Raw genomic sequence first — 10,022 nt, 5'->3', positions numbered from 1 at the left:
ATGGGTGTTTCAATGACAAATGTGATTTTATACCTGTGTTTATTAGCCATTACAGAAATTACGTCTGAACAGATATTGAACAGACATCAACGAGAGAGTGAACAAGGTAAGCTTATAATAGTTCAAATAGTTCACATTTATTTATATCACTGGTGTTCAACATGGTACTTTTTCTGAACTAAATATGTATACATACTTTATGAATCTGAATGATTTGCATGTATTGTCACAAAAAATTACCATCCGAAGCTTACAATAGAGCTGTAACACTTTTTTGTGTATATCATCAACATTTGGTAGCCTACTTTATAGTTCAAAGGCTTTTTTGTAGCCTACTTTCGAGCTAACAGGCTTTTAATTACGTAGGCCTACTGTCATCAAGATTTGGTAGCTACTTTGGAGCTTTATGGCTTTTGTCTGTATTTCATCAAGATTTTGGTAGCCTACTTGAAGCTTGACTTTTAGAGCTAGACGGCTTTTAATCATGTACTGTCATCAAGATTTAGAGTCTACTTTAGAATCTGAAGGCTTTAGTGTGTACCTTGAATCAAGATTCAGTATCCAACTTAAGAGCTGGCTTTTCTACTTTTCTACTGTCATCAATAGCTCGAAGGCTATTGTTTGTATTATCATCAAGATTTGGTAGCCTACAATATCGCTCGAAGGCTTTTGTTTGTATTATCATCAAGATTTGGTAGCCTACAATATCGCTCGAAGGCTTTTGTTTGTATTATCATCAAGATTTGGTAGCCTACAATATCGCTCGAAGGCTTTTGTTTGTATTATCATCAAGTGGTGGTGGCTAATTTTAGAGCATGTCATCAAGATTTGGTAGCCATCTTAGAGCGAGGGGGCTTTTGTTTCTATAACGTCATCGCTATCTGGTGGCTAATTTAAGAGCTTGAAGGCTTTTGTTTATACTGTCAAAATTTAGAGCTACGAGACATTCTTGCACTTTCATCAAAGTTCGGAAGCCTGCCTGAGAACTTAAAGGGCTCTGTTCGTGCTTCAATTGGAAATTTGGTATCATCAAGAGTTTTTTTGCCTACCAAGGCTGTAGTTTCTACCTGGTGTTTTTTGCTTTCTTGTCAGACATCATTAATATTTCATACACCTTAAAGAATTCTTCATATCGTCCACGTAAATTCTTTCTTGCCCATTTAGACTTGTTGCTCTCTATCTTACTAGTGTTGATTTATTCCCATCAATTAGGATAGACTATTCTAAGGTCCACTGATCACTAGGAATGCCCAGTAGGTTTATAAATCACGTGACAACAATGAACTTGCTGAAAATATGATAAATCTCATGAATCACGAATGAGGTAATAATAATGAGGTAATAATAATGTGGTAATAATAATGTAAGATGTATTTAGACGTGCTCATCTCGTCATTCTTGAAGAATTAAAGGGATTGTTAAGAGGTTTTATAAAGTTTCATGTATATCAGGGACACTGACGTTTGTGGATCCTGCAATTCCACAAAAAAAGAAAAGTTTGATGACGTCACTAATCGCTAATAAAATATTCTTTATCACCTGCGCAATTAGTGCTGCCGCCTAACACTTAGTTTTAGTGAAATTGCATGAACAACAGACTTCTGATTGAAAATATGAATGGTGCAAATTGATACTATAAAAAGTATCCCAAGTTTTTTTTTTTTTTTTTTTTTAACAAGATGAAATAAAAAGTTTTTAGAAAACTTATTTAGAATCTCTTATACATGTATATGCTAATCTTAAGGATTGCCATCAGTGTTAATGTTAAAATCCGAATGACGATTGTTGTGCTTGCAAATGCCTGAAGATTAAAGTTGAAGGTATCTTGGTTAAGATTAGATCACCTAGGTATGGTGGTACATGAAGATTTTATGTTGATTTGTCTAGTGCTACGTCCTTCTTTTCTGTCCCTGATTTGGCATGGAGGATCTGACAACGCCATACAGTGTGCAGGACATGAGATATATTGACAAAGCAAACGTTTTTGAAAACAGTGTTATTTCCCTAAATGTCTTATGAGTCTTCTCGAAGAATTTTTGATTTATATTTTTTGCATTATGTCATATTATGTCAGCAACTCTATAAATAAATATTGTGGAATATGATTGTATTATTCACAGTAAAGATTATGATGTAATCAATATAGCTGATATAGAACACTATAATAGAATAATTATGCCACATATAATACAATTACTTTCAGTCAAATGAAAAAAATCCATATTGTCTTTAAATTAAGAGCCAAGATGACAAAGACTGAAAATAATAAATTTTGTGACTCGATTTAATAGACGTATTGAATTGCATTCACACTCAGAGTAATAATTATTGTCGAGACTGAGAAATAATTGGTTGTCACTCTTTTCCAATGGCGGTGCCAGTGGGGTACAGAAAGAGGTGGGGGCATTTACCCACCTAGAAAAGTGGTTTGCACCCCCAATAGTACCCCCGCTTTCTAAATGTCTACCTTTTTTCTTCAAAATATGTCAGAATCAACAAAATCAATTCATTTTTTCTAAATTTTCTTGAGAGAACCCCCTAAGACGCTCTATGAGAGACTTGCGACTACTACACCACAGAGTAGCCACAATTTGAATTCAGCCTCAGCAATTCTCTCCCACTGAGTCAGTCTGCCCCCTATTTGTAACCCCAGTCTCCGAAGGTTGGCGCCGCCTCTGCTCTTTTTCCCGGATTTGTACCAAATCTTGGAATTTTGAATACTTTGCCAGAATATTAACCTTTTTATATCATAAATTTGAATATTTCCCACATCATATCTGTCTATGAGTATGAATGATACATTCTTATTCATCGTGACTCCGACCTTGTTCTAGAAATATATCACTTATAGCTCTATATCGATGGCTCGAGAGACCAGAAAGTTCGAGAGATCAATACAGTCGACGAGAACAAGGCGTGAAATCATGACATAATTAATTAAGAGGTAGGATTTACTTAAGGTGGAGGTGGGTCACCTCTAGGGGAGTCACCTAGAGATAGGTCTCCAGCAGAACCAGGAGGTTGATTCCGTCCTAGGTTTAAGTGGTCACATCCTTGGATGATATCCTTAGTCAGAATAGTCCATGGCTACATATTCAACTAGTTACATAATTCTCGAGTTTTTTTCATTATTCATCAATTTCATAATTTACAATTAATCACAATGAACGTGAATTACAAAAGGAATTATAAAGTCGATAACTGGAGACTGTTACGAGAGATAATGAAATATTGGGTCTGATATTATATATGATTCATAACACAATCAATATATAATACGATCTCTAACCTAGGTGTACCTATGTGTTATCTTATCTCACGTTGTTCTTAAAGTGATTGTAAAGAGGTTATCTAAACAAAAAAGGTATATTGCGTACACTGATAGCACCCATTTGCACAATTCCAATTGACGTCTGTCGTTCCTGCATTTCCACAATAACAAAGTGTTTGCTGTCGTCACAAATTGCAAACTATACTTTATTACAAAAAAGCTTTTTGCAATTAATGACGTCATCTAACACTTACCTTTAGAGGAATTGCAGGAACCACAGACTTGGAATTGGAATGGTGCAAATCAATGCCCCAAATACACATAGAAAGTTTAGAAAGCCTCTGTACAACCGGTTTAAGGATATTGACTACATATGCCTATAGAAAGTTGAGCTTCTGGGTTTAATGTTGCTAGTACGACGTAAGCAAGTCAATACGCACTGAACATAGAATCAGAAAAGGGAAAGTAAATGAAATGAAATGAATGGAGTTTTACGTCCTACTTTTCTGCACCCGATTGAGCCAATAGGACGACGGAATGCAGTGCGCATTGAGTGAAATCTTGTCAGGTCCTACCATTCACCTTTGACACCATGCAGACAAAAATTCCATCTCGTGTCCTATATCCTATTGTTTAATCAATAAGGTTATTTAGTCAACCTGTTATATTTGTCCAGTAACAACTTCCATTGTTTATTTTTGATGGACTTTTATAGCTACACATCTTTTTTGAGTGAAAACAAAAATGGCGTCAAAGTTGTGGAAAACAAAATGTAACGACGTTTCATCTTTATCACATTCAAAATTTGATATTTTGTATATTGGAACACTCATTTTCCCTGACACTAAGGCCTGCAAAATATTTCGTACAGCTATCGACAGGATAAGGGCGGATAAGGGCGTGTTTAACTTCTTTTCTATTCATATTTCGTTTTTTGCAAATTTGATTAAAACGCCTCATAGAACTGTACTTGACAAATGGTTAACTGTTTGATATTTTGAATGTGTGATAAGAGCAGTGTGAACATCAGGTCAAAGTGAACGTGACCTCAAGGTAAATTGTTTTTTCAACACTCAACAGCTTGTTATATCACTTTATTGAATAATATTATATTGATAAAAATTGAACAAAATATGAATTGTGTATCTTTGTGTAACGCACTGAACATAGAATCAGAATAGGGAAAGTAAATGAAATGAAATGAATGGAGTTTTACGTCCTACTTTTCTGCACCCGATTGAGCCAATAGGACGACGGAATGCAGTGCGCATTGAGTGAAATCTTGTCAGGTCCTACCATTTTTGTTACTAAAAGAAAAACACACACATTAGGATGCATAACATATAGCCAGCAGATTGTTTGGAACAATGACAGGTTTCTGTAGTCTGAAAGGGCCTTGAAGTGACAACAATTTTAATATTGAGAAACTTATTCCATGCTCATGGCCTCATAATTTACCGTAACATCCTCTGCGACGAAGATACTAAACTTATACAATTTAGTATTGTCACGTCTTGTTTTGATTGTTGGCCAATCAGAAGGCAAATCTTAATTCTGTAAAGCTGAAATTGTGTATACTGCTATATCACTTGAAAGAGATTGTAAAATGCTTAGTTTTAGTGGAATAGCAGGAACCACAGTCCTCTGATTGAAAATTTAAATGGTGCAAATCGGTGCTTATAGTGTCCCTGATACATTTAAAAGATTTTAAAAGCTCTTTGTTAAGTAAACTTTCATTATTCATGCTATTGCTATATTCATACACAAAGCTCAGAACAAAGACAATCTGCTTTTCACACCTGCTGCGTCAAAGGTAGACGTTATTTATGTCTATTTACACTCGATCTGAAAATAGTGCAGTTTCTTTGTTTGATCTAACGTTTTATTTCATGACACCGTAGCGTTAATTACAAAGGTAGCACTCGTAAATTGTTTTGATTACAATAGGCTTTGGTAAAGAATAAAAATGCAAATTAGTATATCTTTTCCACTAATTATCCTTTATTGTTCCTCGACCTACTTCGTCTACAGTTTATTTGTTTTAAGATTGGTATGAAGAAATCGATTTGATTGGAATGCTGATATTGTCAATGATTCAATTATACTCTAATATTGATTACTGAACCAATCAACTCGGTGATTTCATGATATAATCAAGTCAAATCCTTTTAATTTACCATTCGTTATAATATATTATCATAAACCAAGTATTGGATACAAGATTTCTGTGACTTTTCTCTTTGGATTTGGATTCGTGTCTTTAAGGTTATAGAATATTAAGAACTTATTTAAACTTTAAAGGTAATTTCTATTTCCAATGATTGCATTTCATAGAAAACGACTGTGTATTTTGTATAACATTCCAGGTATTTATTATTTTCAATGGCGTACGATTTCAAATTCTGGTGCATACCAAGGTGACCAGTAGACTGTTATAATGTGAAATGATTATTATGTATTTTATTAATTCTATGTGCACAGACGTTTTTGTTAGTTGATAATATCAATTGTCTCGGACGATAGTGCACGGGACAGATAATATTCGATAAAATTTCTTTTTCATAGGGTCAAAATCGGGATGGATTGTGGTCATTAAACCACGATTTTATTGCTCTACAAATGTCAACCTCAATACACTCAAATAATAGAGCTATTTACTTTTATTTTTATATAAAAAAGATATGAACTTGTTTGACATACATTACAACTCAAGTTAGAAGTAGATGATCAGGATAAACATGTTAAAAACTAATTTAAAGTTCGAGGACAAGCTAACACTGGAACATTTGAGACATGCCAACTTAAAGGTTTGGTCGCCCCAGTCTGCTAAAATCAAGTTTGGATGCGAAATGAACAATTAGAGTATTTCGTTCAGTTGACAGTGCTACTTTTTTTTAAAATTTAGATCTGGTAGTGGCCATAGCGTCCAAGTTTTGAAATAGATTTGTTTGAGCTAAAAACATCGTATGCTTTGGTCTGTAGCATCTAAAACTGAACCTATATAGACACCGTCTTGTTTGAAAAAGAATGATACGCCCGACCTTTGATCATTTGATTTAATAAGATGATAAAATATTTTCCCTGTTAAAATAGTGCTCAATACATCCATTGTAGAGTGATATAGAAATATTACTCTTAAAATAGTGCTCAATACATCAATTTTAGAGTGATATAGAAATATTACTGTTAAAATAGTGCTCAATACATCAATTGTAGAGTGATATAGAAATATTACTGTTAAAATAGTGCTCAATACATCAATTGTAGAGTGATATAGAAATATTACTGTTAAAATAGTGTTCAATACAATTGTAGAGTGATATAGAAATATTACTGTTAAAATAGTGCTCAATACATCAATTTTAGAGTGATATAGAAATATCACTGTTAAAATAGTGCTCAATACATCAATTGTAGAGTGATATAGAACTATTACTGTTAAAATAGTGTTCAATACAATTGTAGAGTGATATAGAAATATTACTGTTAAAATAGTGCTCAATACAATTTTAGAGTGATATAGAAATATTACTGTTAAAATAGTGCTCAATACATCAATTGTAGAGTGATATAGAAATATTACTGTTAAAATAGTGTTCAATACAATTGTAGAGTGATATAGAAATATCACTGTTAAAATAGTGCTCAGTACATCCATTGTAGAGTGATATAGAAATATTACTGTTAAAATAGTGCTCAGTACATCAATTGTAGAGTGATATATAATATTACTGTTAAAATAGTGCTCAATACATCAATTGTAGAGTGACATAGAAATATTACTGTTAAAATAAAAACAGAACTTGAATCATGTTGCTACTCAGAGTTTCATGCTATGCTACATTCGTGGCTTTGACTGCCGATAAATTAATATTACGTTAGTTTATCGTATTGTGATTTAGTCACATAGTTGTAGGAACCTAACTTTAACTAACCAACGCCATTAATGCTTCATGTTGATTTCATTTATGTATTCGGCCTGTATAATGATTTGTTATGTCCAGACGGCTATAATTAATTTATAATTACCATTTTAATTACTTATATTACATTAAATGTGTGGTATAAAATTTAGGTCATAGACAATTAATAAAGTTTCCTGGTTATTGAATTTCTTTTCTCTTTCTAACGCAAAAGTTGAGGAAGTTGGCAACAGAGAGGAATAAAAACATAAAGAGTTATTCTAAAGACATCCGCCCTTCAATACGGTCAAAATTATTATGTATTTCTACCGTGTTTCACTTAAGTTGATAATCTCGAATTTAAGAGGGTGAATTTTAACCAATCAAAACATCCTCTTTCACACAAATGAGAGTAACGTATTCACAAAATTATTTCGCGTGTTCATATGTACAAAACTAATTTTTAGTAGTATAGTAGTCCTGTTTCCATACAAAAACCATACATAGTTTCGTATAGTAAAGAAGTCTAGCCATTGGTTATTATAAACTACCACTACCACAAAATTTCTGATTTTCATTTACCCCCTGGGGCGTTTTCTGGTATCCCTAAGGGGAATATTCTCATAGTAAGATTTTTTGAGACATTACTGGATTTTCAATTTTTTTAAATTATATTTTTCAGTCGTTCCCGAACCAGAAACAACAAATAACACAATGAATAAAACACATATTGTTGATACTCCACAATCAGATAACACAGGTATTGATGCTTTCAAATTTTCTTGATATAACTCGAGGCATTTTAAGTGACTTTTAGCCTTTGTATGTGAATCGGGGCGATTAGTGCCTCCAGTCCAACGACTTTGATTCCTGTAATTCCATATAAACTTGACCATATTAATAATATGACGTCGGTATTGTAAATACCAATTGACATGATACAACTACGATACAGATAAAAAGACTAGAAAGCGTTTGAATAATGTCCATCTTTGCCTTCCATACTTCAAGATTTTCTTGGTAACTGTAATAAGGTAATCAATTTTAAAAGTGCAAATAATCTACATTGACTGCAAATTAAAATGTGGAAAATAATCGATCTGTCAGCTTGTTAATAAGTTATTTCAGAGAACTTCGTATAAAAAATTAACAACGTTGCTATGACGATTTAATGACATCAATATAATTGGCCTATTTTGACCACATTTCTGTTATAAGACATGCTATTCTAATACTTTTTTTCTTGAAAATCAATATAAGATACTTAAAATTTGTGTTTCAAATGAAATTTAATAAAGTTTTAAATCACCCTCTCCCCCACCAAGAAAACCAGTTTGTACCCATTTCTACCAAAACCAGTTTCGTATCATTTCTACGAAATTTCAAGATATGATTTTTATACAATACTCGCTCCAAAATATGTGCCAGAATAAACCAAATCATATTATTTTCAAAATTGTTCTTGGACAGAACCAACTTAGACACTTTCTGGTAGTGTTACGCTTCCGAATTTGAAATCTGAACAATTGTTTCACTACGTAGTCAATCTGTTCCCTAGTTACCACTAGTTTTACCCCACACTTACTCTGTTCCAATATTGTTAATACTTTATTCACCATTGCTTAAAATCTTTACGAATGACATTATTAAACTCTTTTGATGACAACCATCAAGTGAATTTGATTTATTCTTATGGTCTTTACGTCAAAAGAACATAAATCAATCTGGCGATCAATCTAAAACGACAGTTTGCAATGATTTACCAAATTCCGCACATTTTACTTCCGGCTAGTCAGTTAGTAATCATCAATTGGGAATTGAACACCAATTGAATTTTTAATTAGTAATTTTATATTTTCAGGATGAATAGTGGGCGTGGTCATAGCTGCAATCATAGCTATTGTTATTGTTATTTTATTAGTTGTCTATGTTCTTAAAAAGAAGTGAGTATATTATTAATAGAGCTAAATGTCTCTACTGTCACATCTATTGTTGTTGGCGTCTAGAATGAAGTATCAAAAGGTTTTCACAGACTAAAGTAGACGCTATGTGTTTCAGATACAACTCTTGATAGCCTTTGAATTTTAGCTGTGGCGAAATTCTTCTTTAAATCCAGCGAGACAAGAACAAAACTGGACCACGAATAAAAGTTTGTTCTCATTAATACCCCGGATAATGTAATGATTTAGCATATCATTTGATTGGTTGAACTGGTAAACGTACCATTGTAGAAATGTTGTTAGATCGAGAGTGAAGAATTAACTAGTTGTTATATAATTTGAAATTGAGTCGTTCAGACCATTTTTCTTGTCGAGAGAATGACAACAGACAAGGTCTGGAAATTATGATCCGCTTAGACATTGCCTCCTCCGCTAGTTCAGTTCTCGTTTTTTTTTTTTTTTGATTATTGAATTGGAGACGAACTTGATATTAAGATTTATGAACCTTCAATTTATACATTGATAAAAATATCAACCGTTAAAAAGTCAGATCGTTAACATGGAAATAAGTGTCTATATATACATGTAATTGAAGACGTATTACTTTTCATAATTGAAACTACGACGTACGGTTAATCTATAATTAAAGAAAAATGTTTCTCTCAATCAACTACCCGAGCAATTATTTCGACTACAATATGCGTTGAAAGTTCAGCCTGGAAAATATGAATATAAATTATGATTCAAAACCTATTTTTCAGGCAAAGGTCGTCTGATATTGAAAGAGATGCTAAAGTTCAGATGAATACAACTAAAAACGCTGGGGTATACGTCGATCTAGCTACTAACCCAGAAGAAGAAAAGGGTGATAGAGAAACGGATAAATTAAGACATACAGAAGAAGCTTGA

At 32.9% G+C, this 10,022-nt stretch overlaps 1 protein-coding gene across 1 annotated transcript; it reads left to right on the top strand.

Annotated features, from left to right (window-relative positions):
* LOTGIDRAFT_171208 (hypothetical protein) lies at positions 1-10,022 on the top strand (the record flags this gene model as incomplete). Its single annotated transcript, XM_009047403.1, has 4 exons — positions 1-106; positions 7,856-7,933; positions 8,129-8,207; positions 9,875-10,022. 4 exons carry the CDS (start codon positions 1-3, stop codon positions 10,020-10,022), a joined length of 411 nt encoding a protein of 136 aa, XP_009045651.1.

Source organism: Lottia gigantea (assembly GCF_000327385.1).
Source record: "Lottia gigantea unplaced genomic scaffold LOTGIsca_111, whole genome shotgun sequence".
Taxonomy (NCBI): Eukaryota; Metazoa; Mollusca; class Gastropoda; family Lottiidae; genus Lottia; species Lottia gigantea.
The sequence above is the reverse complement of the archived record's forward strand: the minus strand, read 5'-3'. Positions and strand labels throughout refer to the sequence as shown.